This window comes from Balaenoptera ricei, chromosome 1 (assembly GCF_028023285.1).
Source record: "Balaenoptera ricei isolate mBalRic1 chromosome 1, mBalRic1.hap2, whole genome shotgun sequence".
NCBI classification, from domain to species: Eukaryota; Metazoa; Chordata; class Mammalia; order Artiodactyla; family Balaenopteridae; genus Balaenoptera; species Balaenoptera ricei.
The window spans coordinates 75,212,701-75,235,487 of NC_082639.1; the positions used below are offsets into that span (position 1 = coordinate 75,212,701).

At 38.1% G+C, this 22,787-nt stretch overlaps 1 protein-coding gene and 1 long non-coding RNA gene across 3 annotated transcripts in view; one reads left to right on the top strand and one right to left on the bottom strand.

Annotated features, from left to right (window-relative positions):
- ZNHIT6 (zinc finger HIT-type containing 6) overlaps window positions 1-11,755 on the bottom strand; it is a 55,017-nt gene extending 43,262 nt beyond the window's left edge. The window contains exons 1-5 of one of the 2 annotated variants that reach the window (XM_059925455.1): window positions 10,898-11,753; window positions 9,680-9,745; window positions 9,486-9,592; window positions 9,315-9,400; window positions 1,349-1,452 (exon numbers count right to left, since the gene is read on the bottom strand). In XM_059925455.1, coding sequence (XP_059781438.1) covers window positions 1,349-1,452; window positions 9,315-9,400; window positions 9,486-9,592; window positions 9,680-9,745; window positions 10,898-11,568 — 1,034 coding nt within the window. In that variant the 5' untranslated portion in view covers window positions 11,569-11,753. Of the gene's footprint in view, window positions 1-1,348; window positions 1,453-9,314; window positions 9,401-9,485; window positions 9,593-9,679; window positions 9,746-10,897 lie in introns of both variants that reach the window. The other variant, XM_059925465.1, reaches the window with a different exon arrangement.
- A 183-nt stretch (window positions 11,756-11,938) lies between these two features.
- Window positions 11,939-22,787, top strand: part of LOC132367340 (uncharacterized) — a 57,678-nt gene continuing 46,829 nt past the window's right edge. Inside the window, exon 1 of the long non-coding RNA XR_009503762.1 lies at window positions 11,939-12,091. This is a non-coding gene — a long non-coding RNA (uncharacterized LOC132367340). The remainder of the gene's footprint in view (window positions 12,092-22,787) is intronic.

The following is a 22,787-nucleotide window of genomic DNA, read 5'->3' on the forward strand; positions in this document are numbered from 1 at the left end:
ATCATTGTAAATTCATGAGTAAAAGGCATAATGCAAGAAGAGTCCAGTTTGCCATTTCAGAGATCTGAGGTGTTCCAAAATAACACTATAAATAAATTTGTGTTCTAAACCCAGAAAATACACCGAATGTAGTATTCTTGGAAAAAACTTCCTACATACATTCATGTGTCTAAAGACCCCAAAATTTAAAATTTGAGGCTATATTAGTAGTAGTAAAACCATTCTAAATGGTTTCTTTCATAAAACAGGAAAACATTTTATATTTCAGAAGGCACAAACCAGTTATCTTAAATTTCAAACAAATTATGTCTATTTCTAAATATGTCAGTTTCAAAACACACAAAAGAATCATTTCATATCTGATAAATGCAAAGTATTACTTTACTCCTGGAAACCAATCGAAAAAAGGGAAAACCACCTTTACAAATATCGGTCTTGAAACATATAAAATAAGTGGATAACACCATTCTCTAATAATATAATATCTTCTGAAAAGATGGAAGGTTTATTAGAATAATTCTGATCATTCTGTCTCTTCAATTTATGTAGTAAAATTGTGAGGGAACCTTATAGTTTACCTAGTACAACCCCCACCATTATGCAGATGGAGCCCGGAGAAAAGAAGTAATTTGCTCAAGGCCTCACAGTTATTAACAGGCTGAAGCGGGGAGGACTCACTCAGGTTTTTTGACTCTAAATCTAGAATGTTGACTTTTGAAAGGTATTATCCAATAATTTAGTGGGCTACTTACAGTACTTTGGGATCCTGTTCTTCTCTGTACTAATGGGGCCTTTTTGACCCAGCACTTTCAGAGAGCAGGAAACTCATCTCTAATGTATTATCTGTATTCACAGATTCACTACAGACTAAATGTTTTCCAAGTTCCTTTTCTTCTCCATCACTGGCTCTCAAATGAAATCCTATTTGGAATCCCAAAGCAAAAGGATTATAAAAGCCAAGCTGCTCCTGTTAAAAATATGCAGGAATTCTGCTTTGACTTATTGCTTTGTCCTTGAAGCTTCTGAAATACTTTCACGGTATCTTAGGCCTCAGAGAGAAGGATAGACACATACACACACTCTCTTCTCTCTCTCTCCATCTCTCACAACACACACACACACACACACACTGCAAACCCAAAGTGTTATTAAAGTCATATGACATAAAATTAGCATAAGTTCCTAAATGTTTATTTCCAATTTGTGCAGTCATCTTGTCCTGTACCAATAACGAACACCTCACAGACCACACTTTGAGTAGCAATGTTCTATAGTAAACCAAACCTTAAAAGATGTTCCTAATCAAATCAGAACATCTGATATACTAAGAAAGAAGTCAGACACTTACTTCTTATCAAAAAATGTTGAATTTTCTTTCCTTTTGGTGAATCCATTGGGTAGAAGTTTTAAGTTAATACCTTGCTTTCGAGCACGATTTTTCATAAAGTACATCTAACAACCAAAAACAAATAGGCAAATTAATATTAAAATGCCTTAAATTCCAAAAGCATGTAAAACAATGTTCAAAACATAATAGTTAAGATTTATTGAGTATTTATGTTTCACAAACTGCACTAAACAGCAATGTCTCATTTAATCCTCACAATACTATGAGGCAGGTACTATTATTACTCCCATTTCTGCTATTTCAGCTATTTCTGAGACGTAAAGCCTACATTCAAATACAGGTCTGTCTAATTCCAGAGCCTGTGATTAACCATATACTCTATAAGTCAAAAGAAGAATTTTATGGGGATTTAAAAAAAATACAGGTTTTAGCAATCACAGGGATTACCTATACAGTTCTTTCTTTTTTTACTGATGGTTTCATACCATAGTTAGCTATATATATATATATATATATATATATATATATATATATATATATGCCTGCTTCTATTACTAGTCAGGTAGCTTCATTCAGGGAAGAACTACGGCACTGCCTAGTACAAGGCTTAACTTAAAGTAGCCATTGATGTAGGATGTACAAAATGGGATATGAGAATTCTAGCTCTGACATGTGTTACTCCATGGATCATGTAGGTTGGTTGAGCCCATGCTAGCCCATGAAACGATTTGCCTTGCTTGTGTGGTTAACACAATCTTAAACCTTCAACTTGGTTTAAGATAGTCCAGATCTGCAATGTTCTTAGGTACCCGGTAGAATAAAGGAAGGCCTGTTTGTTCTAACCTTCAAAAAATTCCCACAAATAATATTTAAAGAAAAAAAAAGGCAGTACTCAACAAAAAATAAAAAAGTATAAACAATATAAGAAAACAAGGCTCAGTGTACTGGAACCAAAAGAGAAAATGATGTAGCTGAGAGAGCTCCCTATATATTCAGACACTAAAAAAATCATACACAGATTACAGAACTGCTCTGCAAAATTTAAAGGAATAAAAGAAAGCTTGAAAATATGTGCAGTGAAGAGAAACTATAAAAAGTGACTCAGCAGATTTTTAAATAAGCCAAACTAAAATTTTGCATTAGAGATAAAAAAGATGACAAAATCAGGAGAGGTTAAGGGGTAGGTATGATATAGGGAGAAGGCCTAAGCCACATTTAATGGCAGTTTTAGGAGAAGAGAGAATGAATAAAGCACAGGTAATATTTTAATAGAAATGAGCTGGTAATTTCCCAGAATTGATGAAAGACGCTCCACTGATTCAATAAATCTAATAATTCTCAAGTAAGATAAATAAAAAGAAATGTGCATTTTCACAGTATAGTAAAAATGCAGAAGACCAACAATAAAAAGAATGCATCCAGAGAAAAAAGACTTCAAAGGCAGTTAAAAATGACAGATGACTTTACAACAATAAAAATGGAAGCCACAGACAATGGAAGAGTAAGTCTGAACCCAGAATTCTGCAGACAAAAATCATTTAAGAGTGATTTAAATGCCGATAGAGTAATCTAAGAGTTGGCAACCAGCAAACTCTCTCTAAAGGACATTCTAAAAGATCTACTTGAGGTAGAAAGTGATCTCTCAGACAGAAAGTCTAAGATGATGGCAGAAAAAATAAAGAGCAAAGAAGGTGGGAAATATGAAGATAAACCAAAACAAACACTGACTGGATAAAACAGTAATTACTGTATGGAGATTGAAACAAAAAAGACCATTTAAATACCTGAAAACAATACGAAAAGTCAGTAGAGTGTTAAATGGAATTTAAGTTTTCTAAGGTAACTGCTGGCAAACTAGGGCCAAATCCTGCCTGCTGCCTATTTTTATAAACAAATTTTGTTGGAATACAGCCCTGTGCATTTGTTTATGTATTATTCATGGCTGCTTTTTTGCTACAGTGGCAGAGTTGAGTAGTTGTGACAGAAACCATAAGGTTTGAAAAAAAGGTTTACTATCTGACTCTTTACAGAAGAAGTTTGCCAACTCCTGTTCTAAGGTCATTGCATTGTTTAAGTACAGGCTTAAGGTACTGATTAACTTTAGATACAGATAAATGAAGTATGCATGCAATGTCTAGCCTAACCAATGAAAGGACAGAAAAAGGATGTATAAGTTCTAAACTGATAGAAGAAAAATTCAAATGATAAGAAATTACTCAATTAGTCCAAAAGACAAGAAGAAAAAGAACAAAACAGAACAAAGCAAGTGGACAAATAGCACAAGTAAGGTGACACATTTAAAGTCAAATATATAGGTAATTTATTAAAAAGTAAATGAATTTGATGATTCAGTTAAAAGTTCCAGATTGTCAGAATGGAGAAAAACTGCAATCCAATTATACGGTACTTTGAAAAGGTACATCCAGAACATAAAGATACAAAAAGGCCAAAAGTAAAAGTAAGGGACAAAATACACCATGCAAATACCAACCAAAGGACTGAAATAGTTCAATGCCAGATAAAGTACACAAAATGCTTGAGACAAAAAGGGTCACATCATAATGCCAAAGGTTAAATACACCAAGAATTTCCTGAAGTATGCATCTAATAATTTAGCCTTAAAGCATATGAAGCAAAGCTAACTGAACCACAAGGAGATACATATAAATCCTTTTGATTTTATCTGTTGGGAAATTTTAACACACCTCTCTCAGTAACTGACAGAAAAAACAGACAAAAAACAAAAACCAAAAAAACCTCAGTAGCACTATAAATAATTTGAACATAATTAACAAATCTGACCTAAAAGGAATATATTTAGAATACTAGATTAAGCAAATGCAGAATAATTTTTCTTTCCCAAGCAAACAGAGAACATTACAAAATCTAACCACATGCTGGGCCATAAACACAAGTCTTAATGTATTTTAAAAGAATGAACTCAGAAAAAATATGTTCTCTGACCACAATGCAATTAAGCTAAAAATATAAAAGAATATAACAAAAGTCAAGAGGACACGTTAACAAAATAGAAAAGGAATTCACAATAGCAACTGATCTAGAAAAAAAGAGGACACAAATAAGCATTATCACAAATGATAATAAAACTTCTACAGACACGTAAAGGAAAATATGAAGAACTTTATGCCAATGCATTTAGGTAAAATTTAGGTAAAATGGAAAAATTCTTAGAAAAATGTAGTCTACTAACAATGACTCAAGAAGACAGAGAAAACCTAAATAGTCCAATAAACAGTAAAGAATAAACTTCAGAAGCCCATTAATAAATTTTACCAAACTCCCATGGAGGAAATAATCCCAATGTTAGTTAATGTATCCAGGACCAAAATGGGAGCATTCCCAAATAATTTTATGAAACTAAAATCACAATGATATAGAAACCTAAGAATACCAAAAAGGAAAATCAGAAGTCATTTCACTCACGGACAGAAATGCAAAAATGAATGAATGGATAATGTGTACATATACATAATACAACTGAATTCTGCAAAGTATAAAAAGCAGGGTATGATAATAATATACCATGCAAGTTTAACTTACAATAGAAAATTGATTAAAAGATTATTCATACTAGAATATTATATATTAAAAGAATAAATAATCAAATACAGAAAAAGCATTTGATAAAATATAACCACCATTCATGTTAACATCTGTTAGCAAACTAGGAACAGAACTTCTTTAATCTAAATATCAAACTGTATCTACAAAAAATTTAAAAGCAAACATCAAGGTGAAATCTTGAAACTTTTCCCTCTATGATCAGGAGTTATGAAACAAAGATGTACAGAAAAGCTAATATACCAGGCCCGAGACTGCTATCCTTAGAAAGTTCTGTTGGCAAGGTTGGCTCTTGGCTGGTGTCTGGGAATTTGACTGACTGGTAAATGGACCCTACACTGACATAAAACTTTTCCTAAAATGATAAGAGTGGTTCACTGTGCTGAAATTGTACAAAAATGTGGTTTTATCTGCTTCCCTTCTGGGAGTATGGAATTTGGCAAGTGCTAGGGCGAGGGTGCTTCTGCGATCAGCCCCCAATAAAAACCTTGGGCAGTGAGTTTCCCTGGTAGACAATAACTTCAAACATTAATTATCACAACCCATTGCCCGAGGAATTAACTGCATACGATGTGACTCCAATAGAAGAGGACTTTGGGAAGCTTGTGGCTGGATTCCTACAGACTTTGCCCCATATACTTTTTCCTTTTGCTAATTTTGCTCTGTATCCTTTCACTGTAATAAATTTTAGCCATGAGTACAACTGTATGTTGCATCCTGTGAATCCTTTCAGCAAATCATCAAACCTAGGGATGGACTTTGACTTACAACATAAATATCTACTATCATCAGCACTATTTGACATTATTGGAAGTCCTAGCTATACCAATAAGGCAAGAAAAAGAGATAAAAGAACAAGGACAGAAAGATAGAAACAAATTGTGATGAACTGTTTATAGAGAAAATCTCAAAGAATCTATAGATAAGGTATTGGGACAGATTTTAATATGGTTACTACTATAAAATAGACAACAAAAATATCTCATTCCTAAATACCAGCAAAGAGATAATAAAACATTAAAAAGAAAACACTATTTAAAATAGTACGAAAAAATAAAGTGCCCAAGAATAAATCTAATAAGAAATATGCGAGACCTTCACTGAGAAAATTATAGAGATGTTAAAGAACCAAATAAATGCAGAGATACAACAGTCAAGGATTTAAACATTCAATGCTGTAAAATCCAATCACTCAAGTAACTCTACAAAATAAATGCAACCCCAATCAAAATTCCCAGGTGGGGAAGGTAGGACTGTAGAATCAATAGGCTGATTTTTCATATTTGTATAAAATTACAAAGAGCCACAGCCATATTTTAGAAAATACTCTAGAAAATATTCTAGAAAAATGGCTATATTCTAAAAAATGAATGAAGTGGGAAGACTTACTCTTTCAGCAAGTTTCAGTAAAAGACTATAATAGTTTAGAGTATTGAGCATTGGTGTGGATAGGTAAGAGGACCACCAGAACGAACAGACAGGCCAGAAACTGACCCAAGCATATATGGATGCTTGATATATGACAAAGATGGTCCTACAGAGCAGTAGGGAAAGGATGAATTTTTTCAATAAATGATGCTAGAAAAAAGTAGATTATCCATGTGGAAAATTATATAGGACCTCCACTTGACATGCTAGACAAAAATCAATCCCATGTTTACAGACATAAATGGGAGATGCAACACTGTAAAGCTTTTAGAAAATAGTTACAGGAGAATAGCTTCATAACAAGGTAGGGAAGGATTTCTTTATAAACTCATAAAACTATTAACTATAAAGGAAACATACAACAATTTTTACTACATGAAAATTAGGAACACCTGTTTACCATAAAACACTAAAGACAGTAAAAAGACAAGCCACAGAATGAAAGAAGGAATTTATAACACATACAACCAACTAACAACTAGCATCTAAAAATACAAAGAATTACTACAAACCAGTAAGAAAAAACAACTGATCAATGAAAAGATGAACAAAAGACTTAACAGGCATACCACAAAGAAGAATATCCAATTGGCCAATAAAATATTTGAAAGGTGCTCAATCTCTTTAAGAATCAGACAACTACAAATTAAAAATCATAATAAAATAACACAGCCATCAAATTGACAAAAACTCAGAAACTCTGACCAAGTCAAGTATTGGAGAGGATGCGACAATAGGTACACTTAAACACTACTGTGAGTATAAACTGGTATCACCACTTTGGAAAATGTTTTGGTAACATATAGTCAAATTGAAGATATGCATACGCCACAACAAAGCAATTCCGCTTCTAGGTATAAACCCCAGAAAAACATATGTATAAGCAAACCACAATTCCTAAACAGAAGTGTTCACCATAGCACTGTTTCTAAAATTTAGAAAACCCAGAGTCCATTTATTACAGAAAATCCAGAAATAAGAATGGTTCAGGAAAGGGCATAAGCTGGTGGCAGGAACTTTTGAGAAGCTGGTAATGTTCTAATTTTAGACCTAGGTGGTAGTACATGTATGTTTACTGCATAATTATTCATTAAATGGTGTATTTTTGGACCTCCCTGGTGGCGCAGTGGTTAAGAATCCACCCGCCAATGCAGGGGACACAGGTTTGAGCCCTGGTCTGGGAAGATCCCACATGCCGCAGAGCAACTAAGCCCGTGTGCCACAATTACTGAGCCTGCTCTCTAGAGCTGGTGAGCCACAACTACTGAGCCCATGCACCACAACTACTGAAGCCCATGCGCCTAGAGCCTGTGCTCAGTAACAAGAGATGCCACCACAATGAGAAGCCCGTGCACTGCAATGAAGATTAGGCCCTGCTCGCCGCAACTAGAGAAAGCCCACGTGCAGCAACGAAGACCCAATGTAGCCAAAAAAAAAAAAAAAAGGTGTATTTCTATTTTATGCTTTTTTATATGCATGCCATATTTCACAAAAAAAATTTTAAAAAGTAATTTATCTTTTAAGTAGAATTTAATTATGTCTAATTAAGCTTGAGGGAAAAAAAGACTTGGTGCATGGTAATTTTTCTTTCAGATGTGGGTAGTGTCATGTCTGTACCAATAACACCAATAAAATAAACTGTTTAAAAGGTACTAAAATTCTGCAACTCCAATACCAAAATGGTATTGAAAAACGAAACATAATTCCATGATGTGATTTAATAATATTATTAAAGAAATTTTAGAACAACAGCAGTTGCAAAATACTTCAAATATGTAAGTTTTAAATTTTGCATAGTGCATAAGGAATGAAAAAGGGATGGAAGTATGAAAATTAAGTATATTAAAACAAGTCCCAGGGCTTCCCTGGTGGCGCAGTGGTTGAGAGTCTGCCTGCCAATGCAGGGGACACGGGTTCGAGCCCTGGTCTGGGAAGATCCCACATGCTGCGGAGCAACTAGGCCCGTGAGCCACAACTACTGAGCCTGCGCGTCTGGAGCCTGTGCTCCACAACAAGAGAGGCCGCGATAGTGAGAGGCCCGCGCACCGCGATGAAGAGTGGCCCCCACTTGCCACAACTAGAGAAAGCCCTCGCACAGAAACGAAGACCCAACACAGCCAAAAATAAAAATAAATAAATAAATAAATAAATAAATAAATAAATAATTAAAAAAAAAAAAAAAAAAAACAAGTCCTGTTAGCTCTTCCTTCAAAATTCAAATCTAATCACTTCCCAATAATTCTAACAGCATCCTCTCTGACTAGAACCACAACAACAGCCTTATAACTGGTCTCCCAGCTTCCAATCTTCCACTCTTGCCTACTCAAGTCCACTTTCCAGAGAGCAGCAAGAGTGATCTTTCAAAAAGCAAACAGGCTCAATATCCACCCATGGCTTCCATTTTACTTCAAATACATTAGGAGCCCTCACTAGTTTCTTTAACCTCACATTCAACATGCCCCTCACTCAACTATGCTTAGGTCACCTTGCCCTTCTTTTAATTCCTCAAACACCCTAACTTCATCCCTGACTCATTCTTTACTTTTGCTTTTGTCTCTACCTGGAAAGTCTTTCTCCAAAGCTTCACATGACTGCCTCTTTCTCATCATTCAGACTGCTGCTTAAATGTCATCTCTCAGAGAAGCCTCTCCTGACTTCTGTACGGAAAATAGTACCCTTATAAGCCCCTCCCCCAGCAAACAGACACCATTTTCATTTTCTCTAATCTCCTGTGTACTATCTTCCACATGCACTTAACGTTACCTGAAATTATATTTGTTCCTCTACTCATCTCCTGTCTCTCCTGCTACAATACAAGCTCCATGAGGAGAAGGACATTGTTTTGGTCACTGCTGTATCCCTAGTAACTTAATATATTTGTTGAGTGAAAAAAAAAAAAAAGAATCTAATTCATTAGAAGAAATTCTAACTGGAAGGGAGTAGAAGAAATACTTACATGTTTATTGCTCATTGGTCTTTTCAAGAAAGCATCTCTAGAAATATGGTCTGCTGTTCTTGCCACATCTTCCAAAAATCGATAATCTACAAATTTCGAAATAGAAAAATAAACAAATGATATATGCCAACGGCCAGTAAGCATCAATTGGCTATGCAGAAGATGGCTTACCACTTAGGAGATTCATTTCAGTAAATTGTTGCATTGAAACATATGCAGTTTTATCTCGCACTCCATTACATGTCAGTTCTGCTTTGTGTTTCTTTACACAGGGCAAACTGAAGAGACAAAAGAGGAGGTACTTTTACACTTTGAGGTAAAAAGGGTACAGGCAGAGATAACAGGGTAGGAAATGACATATATACCTGCAGGAATAGCGCATACAACGTGGACATCTGTACTTTGCTTCTTCTGTACCACAAGTTTCACATCTACAAAAGCCCAAATGAAACTTGATAAATTATCAAATATTAACTTTACATGTTTATTTATAAACTTTTAATGCTGAGTCAATTACTCATCACAATCAATTTACAGACATGTAATCACAGTGAATAAAGTAGATGCAAGTAACTCTTATGAAATACTTGATAGCTGTCAAACATCGTTAGAAAATTCTCCTCTAGGAAATGACAACTACATTTACAATGTTGTTAATGATATGTAATTCAAGAAAACACGTATTAAATTAAAAAAAATCATCTCACTTTGACTTCCTTTTCTACTATAATCTGAGAATGAGATCATTCGATATTTTAACTTGTAACTCTTGACACTGTTAACAATTGTCTGTGTGCACATACCCAGAAGTCCAATCCATGAGCTATGTTTATTTATCTCAAAGGCAGACACACCAGAAAAAGATATAAGACCCAGGCAAATTTAGAGAGTAGCAGTTGCATTTTTCTTTCTCAACTCCTCACCCAACCTAGAATGGGCGTCAAAATAATCTAGAAATGCTATTATCCATCATCTGTCTTCAACTGTTCTTTTAGGATCTTGGGATACTGACAATCAAACTACAGCTACTTCTGTTTTACTCACTGTGTTCGAGACAGTGATAATCCCAAGAAACTGACTACTCTTATTTCCTATGCTGCCTCATTATCACACTATAAGGAAATTAAATCAAAAGCAATAAATATTCATAGTACCCACAGAGAAACTAGACAGTTGGGTGAGTTCAAGTGTATTTTCTCTAATTTTAACTTACTACACTTTGTCCTTGTTGGTTTTATTAGACTTTTCCTCACACCTATACTCTCTCAAAAGAATACTGAGCCAAGAGCATATTAAGTCAAGCCAGATTCTGGTCCAAGGGCTTTCTGGCCCCAAGAATTTTCACTTCCTAACTTGGCCACTGGACACTAGTACCAACCTCACATATTTTCACTGAATTTATTGTCATCTGACAAAACCCTCCCTTCCCAATCGCCCGCCCCCCCCATCATTCAGGCTCCAGGGACCCAAACTGGCACTTATTTATCATTATTCCACACCCTTCTGGTAGTGTAATTTCTTTCAATCTAGACAACAGAGGATTCCATAGCTTTATTCCCCCAATGGAATTCTCTTTGCCCTACCTTGACATGGCCAGTTTCCGCTTGGAGACCACTGGGGGATTTATCTGAGGCTCTTCTTTCACCTTTGTATCATCCATCACTTCTTCTTTAGGGAAATACTTCTCTTCTTTTACACACACTTCATCCATTATTTCCTCCTTTTTTACGTTCTGATCAAGAAACATCTCCTCCCGTTTAATCTCCAAGCTATCTTTCTTCTCTTCCTTCACTTCTAGCCAGTTCATCACTTCTTCCTTCACCTTCACGTTCTCTTCCTTTAGCTCTGGTTCTTCCACCTTCTCTTCTTTTACCATCAAACTACTATCCATCTCCTGCTTCACCTCCAACGTGCCTGGTTTTTCCTCTTTCACCTCAGGCCCATCCTCCACCTCCTGCTTTACCCACTGGTCATTCCGCATACCTTCTTCCATTTCTGACCAGTCCACTACTTCTTGCTTCACAACTGCTAGGTCCACTCGCATCTCCTCTGCCCTTGGTCCATTTCCTTCTTCCCCTTCCCCTGTCTTCCCCATTCCGGTCAGCCCATTCCCCGCCTCTCCACCGCCGGCCTCCTCGGTCCCTACTGTGCCCCTGACTCTCTCTCCACCTGACTCTAGACTTAGCCGCGCCCCTTCAGCTCCACTCTGGAGACCTTCTCCCGACGTCTCTTCATTTTCAGCAGCAAAATCCATCAGCTCAAGATCCTTGACCTCCGCTGCCACTCTGTCCTTCAATATGGCTGGTCCACGCCAATAGGAATGAATTTCTGGCCAGAACACCGACAGCGGCCCACGTGTGGATCAGAGAAGTAGCAAGCGGAAAACGCCGGCCCGGCGCGTCTCTCCAAACAGTCGTAAAGCAACGCTTCCGCGCACTGCCGCTTCACGACTCGTGGAGCTCTTTACGGCTCTGCTGCAGTCCGGCACAGACCCTCCGGGATCCGCGTGAGGCCACGCCCACTGTCATCCCGCCTTCGGGGCGGGGTTTCGCCAAACCCTTCCCTTGGGGAGGCCGCGCCCTATGCACGTGGCCACACGCTTCCGCTTAAAAAGAGCAGAGGCTCTCTGCGCCGGGGTGGGGAGAAGCGGGATCCTCACAGCTTTGTAATGGGAAGACCCACCCTAATCTGTTCTGAACTTGCATGAAAATGGAAGAAACACCTGTTATTACGCCTCTCCACGCTTCAGTTTCTTCAGCAGTACTCCAGAGACGATGGTATTACAAATCTTTTAGTTTATTTTGATGATTAAGTGTAATCATGCATGGAAATAAGCTAGCAGTGATGAAACTCAACATATGGTCGCTATTATTACTGGGAATCCTGATAGGTTTCAGGTAGGAAAGAGGGCATTAACTTTAATTCTTTCACTTCTTTGTCAGTAACAGCCGGCATCAGCCAGTTCCCCATTTACAGCATCTTACAGGATTCTCTCTAGGTGAATATATATATATATATCAAACACACACATATTTAAAGACTGGACCAAAAATCCAACCCCCAGGACTAGAACATCTTAAAAAAAAAAACAACACAGAAAACAAAAACTATCCTGTCATCCGTTTCAGTTACTTTTGAAAATTAATATTACATACTGGGCATTAGGCATTTTCACCTAATCTTTACATGATGTCTGTGAGATTCATATTTTTCTCTCTGCATAAGGAGACTTCAAAGAAATGGATTTTTAGCTGTGGGCTGCTTTGTGCCAATCCCTCAAACCCTGTTACGGTTTGCAGGGCATTTAACTGTTATCACTCATTGACATGTTCATCAGGGAATGGGAATTTTGAATGGGTGAGCAGAATGAGGAAATTTTGAAACCTTAGTTGGGGCTCCACTGATACTGTAGCACTGGCAGTTGCGCTGAAGTAAGTTGGGAAAGTTTCATAAAATTTTCTTATGGGTTAAGAGGAAGAGGCTTCCAAAGGAGTCATATGGACAGTGTTTTTTCAGTATACTTAGAGGTGCCAGCTACCCATGGAGTCAAAAAGAGCCTGACTGGTAACCCTGTTACTGACCAGGGTTCTTGGACTCCTTAATTAATAGAAATTGATAAGAGGCCAGATAAGAAAATCAGGTAAGACTTTATTGGGACTAGTGCTGCAGCACAAGGGAGCGAAAACAAATAACAGGTGCCTTTGTTGGCTCTTGGGGTGGGGGGGGCAGGAGGGAGCTGGTTCCTTTACATGCGGTGAGGATAGGGGTGGGTCTAGGGGTCCACCTGAGGGGTTAGGTGGTCTGCCTATCTCCTTGGTGGTGCTGTGTGCAGGGTACAAGTGCAGTACCCTGCTTTTGCTGCAGACTCCTGAGAAGTGGCAGTTGGGTTTTTGGTCTTTTTGTATCTTGTTGTTTTTAATTTGCCCCACCTGCACATGCACACAGTTATTTTTAGTCCCTTATAGTTTCTTTGTATTCTGTTACTCTTTCTCCAGGTGCAGGCACTGCAGCAAAGGGTCCCAGGTCCCAGCCTGTCTCAGATTTGCAGGCCAGATTACATGTTTATACTAGGAGTAGGGGCTAAATGACAGAAAGAATCCATGTGGCCTTGCTAAAGACAACATTTGGGGGATGAGAACAAGAGGAAGTGTTTACTCTCAAGAGAATAACGGATGTCCATTTAAGATCACAGAGAAAGTTGTGAAACTACAAATCAGGCACCAGAAGCAAAAACGCTTTGGAGTATTTTGGATATTTGTCGTTTTCCTACATTTGTTCTTGTAATCTGTGTGTTTTTTTCACAGTCACTGGAGGGAATATCGTTAAACCAGTAAGGATTCTTGAGAGTATCACAGCTAGTCACTTAACTAAGTTAAACAATCAACACTTTAGGACTGTAGTTTTGATGGAGGTATCAGAGGCTGTGGTGATGTTGTTAAATGGCAGTTTTGAAGGAAAAGGGGAACTTGAGTGGTCCTGCCGGAGAGAACTTTGGGTTGTTGGAGTATAGAGCAAGGGTATTGCCTGCAGGGACAGACATGGCAGGGACGGGGGAATGAAGTCGTTTGTGGGCCTATCATTGAATTCCTATCCAGTTCCTCAAACCCCTTTCCCTCCCTTTTCTACCTCAATGGAGTAGAGAGACAAGCCCAGCTCCTGCAGTATAGGATTGAACCTTCATGCTATCCTCTATCATCTCTGTCTCCCAGCCCTGCACCAGGCATTCATGGTGCAGCTCTCCTACTCACTTTGGGAGCTGGCCCTTTGCCGAAATCATAGTTGAGTTCAATTTAACAGCTAGAAAGCTGGGGATACTTTCTAGGAAAGCATCTAAGCTAAGACTGAAATACCGTGAGAGAGTGTATATTATGGATGGTGAAAACCATTTTGGTGGCTCAGCAGGCAGTGTGTAATCAGCTGTCTGGTTGACTATAGGGTAAATATTAGGAGGGCCTTTCCTGACCACTCAATGGACAAGTAAGAAAGTGAAGACCCAGAGAAATAAAATGATTTGCTCAAGATTACGTGGCTATTAGTGGCAGTACTCTAACAGAAAATTAATGATCTGGTCAAAGCCTTTGTTCGCACCTGAGCCTGGTTAAAAGAAAGGCTGGAAAGTGGAAGTGCAGCTGGGTCCACACAAGAGGCCGGAACCAGAAAGCTTGGAAGCCTGAATTTTATCTTGTGGGCATGTGTTGTGATGGGTTGCATGTTGGGTTACTGAGAAACAGACGCCGATAGGAGTTATTAGGGTTCAATGCCTGTGAAAGGAAGGAGGAGGAAGCAGGATTGGTCAGAGAGAGAATTTAAGATGTGATGCAGGTCTGACAAATCCTTGGCCAACTTGCCGGGTCGCTCTGGAGAAAGCGTTTTCTTTCGAGTGTCCTGCATCAGGCAGAACTGCTCCATGCTTTATATCTGACCCCACTCAGTCACCAGATGCAGGCTGCCCCAGAAAGGACGTGATCTTGGGCAGTAGGCTTCTCTGCAGCTGGAGCTGACAGCTGGAGGCTGATGACTGCACTTCTTGTGGCTGGGTATCAAGTTCTTTGAAGGGGGATCTGGGTGGCATCTCTCCATGGCTACCACAGTGTGAATGTGTATTTGCCTCGGTGGCCACAGGGCCTTTTGTCACTGAATCCACTTTGTTCTTCTTTCTTTGAAGGCTAGGTGTATCTCTTTCCCATGTACCTTGTTAAAAAATACAGCCCCTCCACAACCCCCAGGTTTATATATCCTCAGTGCGTGTAGTCGTGGAGACTCACTATTGTCCAATTCCAAATGTCTGGGGAAGAGTCTGATTGGATCAGCAAAGTAAGGGGGGTAGGATCTCTTAGTGTAAACATGATTGTGGAGTTGTCAGGGAAGACCAGTTTGATCTGGGCAGTGTTCTTAGATGACAATGGGAAAAGTACTGGGTTTAAGTCTCCAAGCTACATGCTACTAGCTACTAGTAGCCACTAGTTGTGTGACCATGCCACGTCTAATTTGGTTTCTTCATCTGTAAAATGGAGATAGTTATAGCTATTTAACAGAGCTGTTTTGAGAAATGAGAAAATGTATGTGAGCTTTTAAACAGTAAAGCATTTTATAATTATAAGTATTATTTTCCTCATTCTACTAGTAATTTTGAAAGGTTCACTGATGACAGCTTACTTGTTCTCTCTTTCAGACTGTGGAGGACAAAGCTGAGATAATCACATTCCCCAGTTCTCGGCACATTCTCACCATGTGCGACAACCCTTTCTTTAATGTTTTTGTCATTTGTACATCTCCACTCTCATTACCCTCCCCCTCACTCTCATGCATTTGATATGGTTCCTTACGTAAACACGTCTTTGTGAAATACATAGGGTTGTTTTATTGTGTGCTATTTGTAACAGCTTCCTTGAGGTATAATTCACGTAAAAATACACCTATTAAAAAGATACACCTATTATAAACTTACAATTCAGTAACTTTAAATTTATGTAGTTGTGCAACCATCACAACAGTCCAGTTTTAGAACTTTTCCATCTTCGCCCCAAATTCCATTGTTTCCATTTGCAGTCAGTCTCTGTTCCCAGGCAACCATTGATCTGTTTTCTATCTCTATAGATTTGCCTTTCTTGGAAGTGTCATATGAAATCATACAATATGTGGTCTTTTGAGTTTGGCTTCTTTCATTTAGCGTAAAGTTTTTGAAGCTTACCCATGTTGTAGCATGTATTGGTAGTTTGTTCCCTTTTTATTTCTGCATAATATTCCATTGTATAGATATATCACATTTTGTTCATTCCTTTACTAGCTGATGGACATTTGGATTGCTTCCAGGTTTGGTATTATGAATAATTCTGCTTCCACATTCACATATAAGTCTTTGTGTATACATATATTTTCATTTCCCTTGAGTAGATAGGTACCTGGGAGTGGTATTTCTGGGCCATGTAGAAAGTTTATGTTTAATTTTTTAAGAAATAGTCAAACTGTTTCCCAAAATAGCTATTCCATTTTACATTCCCACTGGCAAAGTATTAGGATTCCAGTTTCTCTACATTTCTTGCCCAAATTTGGTATGGTCAGTCTTTTTGATTATGGGTGTATAGTGGTATCTCACTGTGAATTTAATTTGCATTTTCTTAATGACCAGTAATGATGTTGAGTATCTTTTCATGTGCTTACTGGTCATTCGTATGTGAAATGTTTATTAGTGAAATGTTTATTCAAATCTTTTGCCTATTTTTTCTTTTTTTTTTAAACATACTTTTTTTTTTTTTTTTAATTTTAATTTTTATTTATTTATGGCTGTGTTGGGTCTTCGTTTCTGTGCGAGGGCTTTCTCTAGTTGTGGCGAGCGGGGGCCACTCTTCATCGCAGTGCGCGGGCCTCTTCACTATTGCGGCCTCTCTTGTTGCGGAGCACAGGCTCCAGATGCGCAGGCTCAGTAGTTGCGGCTCACGGGCCCAGTTGCTCCGTGGCATGTGGGATCTTCCCAGACCAGGGCACGAACCCGTGTCCCCTGCATCGGCAGGCAGATTCTCAACCACTGCGCCACCAGGGAAGCCCTGCCTATTTTTTCTTATGTTACCTTTTACTTTTTAAGTTTAAAAAATTTTTAAAATTTAATACAATTTTAAAAGGTTATTTTCCATTTAGTTATTACACAGTGTTGGCTGTATTCCCTGTGTTGGTACGATACATCCTTGAGCCTGCCTTACAACAAATATTTTGCACCTCGCACTCCCCCACTCTTATATTGCCCCTCCTGCCCCCGCCACAAGTGGTTACCAGTAGCTTGTTCTCTATATCCGTGAGTCTTCTTTTGTGTTATGAGTAGTGGCGGGGTGAACGCACAGCTATTAGCACGCGACCGTTAATGTTTGGCGGTTAGAGGTCCCACTCTGCCAGCAGTCTGCATGCAGTGTTCCTCGGGGCAGAGAGTGCCGTGAGAGGCGGATCTCAGCCTTCTCTCCGGGGCCCTCCAGGCGCCCTGGCCTTGGGCCAGCGGGTGAGCTGGGGAGCCGGGGACAGGCTGAGGGCTGTGTCCTGCAGGGCCCCAGAGCCCTCACCACAGCCACCCACTGGCCGGACCCAGGCCTTGAAGCAGCAGCGACCCTCTCCCCCATCCCCACCTCTGCGACCTAACGGTGGCAGCCGTGTCCATGGGTCGCAGTCCGGGAAATCCGGCACCCGTTTGGGTGGCCTGAGGAGCCTGAGGGCCAGTTGAGTCCTGGGCACCTTGCTTCCTCACTGGTGATGGCTGGGCAGGGTCTGGGACTTGGCCCTGAGGGTGCCACCGACTGAGATCTGCCTCCTCAGCTGGGTCTGGGCACTGGTGGGAGGACCCGGACTGGGTACTGGACGAAGGCTCCTGGGCAGGGTAACCAGCCCGCGAAGGGACCCCTTCCTCTTAGACAGGGCTTGGACCTCGGAGGTCAAAAGTTGAACCTTGAGTCCTTGCCCTCTCTTGTCAGAACAGAGAATAACCTTTGTTTCGGTGGAAGTTTACAGGAACATCGTGACCTATGACCTGACCTCAAAAACAAAGGATCTGACACCAAGAAGTTTGCAACAACTAACCACGCCCCTCCCTCACCTTTCCTATTAAAGGCTTTGCTAGAAGCTTTTGGGGAGTTTGGGGTTTTTAGGGCCTGAGCCACCCGTCTCCTTGCATGGCCCTGCAGTAAACCTTTCTCTGCTCCAGACTCCAACATTTTGATATTGTTTGGCTTCACTGTGTGTTGGGCACATGGACTTGCATTGAGTAACAGTTATATTCACTAGTTTGTTGTATTTTTATAGATTCCACATATAAGTGATATAATACATTATCTGTCTGACTTATTTCACTTAGCATAATGCCCTCCAAGTTCATCCATGTTCCTGCAAATGGCAAAATTTCGTTCTTTTTTTATGGCTGAGTAGTATTCCATTGTAAAGACATACCACCTCGTCTTTATCTATTCATCTGTTAATGGACCCTTAGGTTGCTTCCATATCTTGGCAATTGTAAATAATGCTGCTATGAACACTGGGGTGCGTGTGTCCTTTCAAATTAGTGTTTTTGTTTTCTTCAGATATATTCCCAGGAGTGGAATTGCTGGGTCATATGGTAGTTCTATTTTTAGTATTTTGAGAAACCTCCATACTGTTTTCCACAGTGACTGCGTGAATTCCTATTCCCACCAACAGTGTACATAGTTTTGTTTGTTTTTTGTTGTTTTTTTGAATTGCTCAGTTTTCATTGAATGAATTCAGAATTGGGAGACTTTTTCCAAGAAATATGTGAAACTTATGCCTAAAATTCAAGGCTTTTTAGAGCCTTAGAGTTATGGTTTTTCTTTTCTCATTCTCAATGAGTCCCTCTCTCTCTCTCTCTCTCTCTTTTTCTGTCTCTCTGGTTCTGGATTTTTTACATACTCATTTATGCATAAAGTTTTGAGCCAGGAGAAGGTAAAAAACATTGTGGAATTCTTGGAGGTCCTTAGAATGCTATGGGTTGCTAGAGTTCAAAGTAGTTTTCTCTACTGAAATGGACAAAGTGAGACTAATTCTTTTGGCTTATCAGGAGGGTATGCATGGATTAAATGTGATCATAGTATAGTAAAACTGTTTATTTTAAGATTCATCTAAATGAATATTACCCTTCTAAGTAGTCAACTAGGGATTGCATATACTTATTTTTCTTGATGCTGTTGTTTAAAAATAGGTTTTATAACTTTTTTCTTAGATTTATCTTCTGGAATAGTTTGAATCAAGATAAAGCTTGTTTCACATATTGTTTTTGATATTTTAAAAACATTTTTATTTTATATTCGAGTAGAGTTGATTTACAATGTTGTGTCAGTTTTAGGTGTACCGCAAAATGATTCAATTATACATATAATATATGTATAATTCTCTTTTTCAGATTCTTTTCCCATATACATTATTACAGAATATTGAGTAGGTCCCTGTGCTATACAGTAGGTCCTTGTTCAGTATCTATTTCATATATAGTAGTGTGTATATGTTAATCCCAAACTCCTAATTTATCCCTCCCCCCACCTTTCCCCTTTGGTAAACATAAGTTTGTTTTCTCTGTCTGTGAGTTTGCTTCTGTTGTGTAATTAAGTTATTTTGTATCTTTTTTTTTAAGATTCTACATATAAGTGATATTATATGATATTTATCTTTCTCTGTCTGACTTACTTACATCACTTAGTATCATAATCTCTAGGTCCATCCATATTGCTGCAAATGGCATTATTTCATTCTTTTTTATGGCTGAGTAATATTCCATTGTATATATGTACCACATCTTCTTTATGTATTCCTCTGTCAATGGACACTCAGGTTGCTTCCATGTCTTGGCTATTGTAAATAGTGCTGCAATGAATATTGGGGTGCATATGTTTTTTCGAAGCATGATTTTCTCCAGATATATGTCCGGAAGTGGGATTGCTGGATCGTATGGCAACTCTATTTTTAGTTTTTTAAGGAACCTCCATACTGTTCTCCATAGTGGCTCTACCAATTTACATTTCCACCAACAGTGTAGGAGGGTTTCCTTTTCTCCACACCCTGTCCAGCTTTTATTTCTTGTAGACTTTTTGATGATGGCCATTCTGACTGGTGTGAAGTGATACCTCATTGTAGTTTTGATTTGCATTTCTCTAATAATTAGTGATGTTGAGCATCTTTTCATGTGCTTTTTGGCCATCTGTATGTCTTCTTTGGGCAAATATCAATTTAGATCTTTCACCCATTTTTTGATTGGGTTTTTTTGTTTTTTTGATATTGGGCTGCATGAGCTATTTGTATATTTTGGAGATTAATCTGTTGTCAGTTGCTTCATTTGTAAATATTTTATCACATTCCATGGGTTGTCTTTTTGTTCTGTTTATGATTTCCATTGCTGTGCAAAAGCTTTTAAGTTTAATTAGGTCCCACTGGTTTATTTTTGTTTTTATTTTCATTACTCTAGGAGGTGAATCCAAAAAGATATCGCTGCGATTTATGTCAAAGAGTGTTCTGCCTATGTTTTCCTCTAAGAGATTTATAGTATCTGGCCTTACATTTAGGTCTTTAATCAATGTTGAGTTTATTTTTGTGTATGGTGTTAAAGAATGTTCTAATTTCTTTCTTTTACATGTAGCTGTCCAGTTTTCCCAGTACGACTTATTGAAGAGACTGTCTTTTCTCCATTGTATAGTCTTGCCTCCTTTGTTGTAGATTAATTGACCATAGGTGCATGGGTTTATTTCTGGGCTTTCTATCCTGTTCCTTTGATCTATAAGTTTGTTTTTGTGCCAGTACCATACTGTCTTGATTACTGTAGCTTTATAGTATAGTCTGAAGTCAGGGAACCTTATTCCTACAGCTCCATTTTTCTTTCTCAAGATTGCTTTGGCTCTTTGGGGTCTTTTGTGTTTCCATACAAATTTTAAGATATTTTCTTTTAGATCTGCAAAAAATGCCATTGGTAATTTGATAGGGATTGCATTAATCTGTAGATTGCCTTGGGTAGTATAGTCATTTTGACAATATTAATTCTTCCAATCCAGGATCATGGTATATCTTTCTATCTGTTTGTGTAATCTTCGATTTCTTTCATCAGTATCTGAGTACAGGCCTTTTGCTTCCTTAGGTAGGTTTATTCCTAGGTACTTTATTCTTTTTGATGTGATGGTATAAGGGATTGTTTCCTTAATTTCTCTTTCTGATCTTTTGTTGTTAGTTATAGAAATGTAACAGATTTCTGTGTATTAATTTTGTATCCTGCAACTTTACCAAATTCATTGATTAGCTCTAGTGGTTTTCTGGTGACATCTTTAGGATTTTCTATGTGTAGTATCATGTCATCTACAAACAGTGACAGTTTTACTTGTTTTCCAATTTGGATTCCCTTTATTTCTTTTTCTTCTCTGATTGCCATAGTTAGGACTTCCAAAACCACGTTGAATAAAAGTGGCGAGAGTGGTATCCTTGTCTTGCTCCTGATCTGAGAGGAAATGCTTTCATTTTTTCACCATTGAGTATGTTAGCTGTAGGTTTGTCATATATGGCCTTTATTATGTTGTTGGTATGTTCCCTCTGTGCCCACTTTTTGGAGAGTTTTTATCATAAATGGGTGTTGAATTTTGTCAAAAGCTTTTTATGCATCTATTGAGATGATCATATGGTTTTTATTCTTCAGTTTGTTGATGTGGTGTGTCATACTGTTTGATGTGCAGGTGTTGAAAAATCCTTGAATGCCTGGAATAAATCCCACTTGATCTGGTGTATGATTGTTTTAATGTATTGTTGGATTCAGTTTTCTAGTATTTTGTTGAGGATTTTTGTGTTGTGTTCATCAGTGATATTAGCCTGTAATTTTGTGTGTGTGTTTGGTATCTTTGTCTGGTGTTGGTATCAGGATGATGGTGGTCTCATAGAATGAGTTTGGAGTGTTCCTTCCTCTGCAATTTTTGGGAATATTTTTAGAAGGATATGTTAATTCTTCTCTAAAAGTTTGATAGAATTCGCCTGTGAAGCCATCTGGTCCTGGACTTTTGTTTGTTGGAAGTTTTCAAATCATAGTTTCAATTTCAGTATTTGTGATTGGTCTGTTCAAATTTTCTATTTTTTCCTGTTTCAGTCTTGGGAGATTGTACCTTTCTAAGAATTTGTCCTTCTAGGTTGTCCATTTTATTGGCATGTAGTTGCTTGTAGTAGTCTCTTATGATCCTCTGTATTTCTGTGGTGCCTGTTGTAACTTCTCTTTTTTCATTTCTAATTTTATTGATTTGAGACCTCTCCCTTTTTTTCCTTGGTGAGTCTGGCTAAAGGTTTAAGAATTTTGTTTATCTTTTCAAAAGAACCAGCTTTTAGTTTCTTTGATCTTTTCTATTGTTTTCTTCATCTCTGTTTCATTTATTTTTGCTCTGATCTTTATGATTTCTTTCCTTCTACTAACTTTGGAATTTTTGTTCTTTTTTTCTCTAGTTCCTTTAGGTGTAAGGTTAGGTTGCTTACTTGAGATTTTTCTTGTTTCCTGAGGTAAGATTGTATTGCTATAAACATCCCTCTTAGAACTGCTTTTGCTGCATCCCATAGGTTTTGGATCATTGTATTTTCATTTTCATTGGTTTCTAGATACTTTTTGATTTCCTCTTTGATATCTTCAGTGTTCCATTGGTTCTTTAGCAGCATATTGTTTAGCCTCCACGTGTTTGTGTTTTTTATGGTCGTTTCTTTGTAGTTGATTTCTAATCTTACAGCGTTGTGGTCGGAAAAGATGCTTGATAAGATTTCAGTTTTCTTAAATTTACTGAAACTTGTTTTATGACCAAGCATGTGATCTATCCTGGAGAATGTTTCATCTGCACTTGAAAAGAGTGTGTGCTCTGCTGCCTTTGCATGGAATGCTATATAAGTATTAATTTAGTCCATCTCGTCTAATGTGTCACTTAAGGCCTGTGTTTCCTTATTGATTTTCTGTCTGGATCATTTGACCATTGATATAAGTGGGGT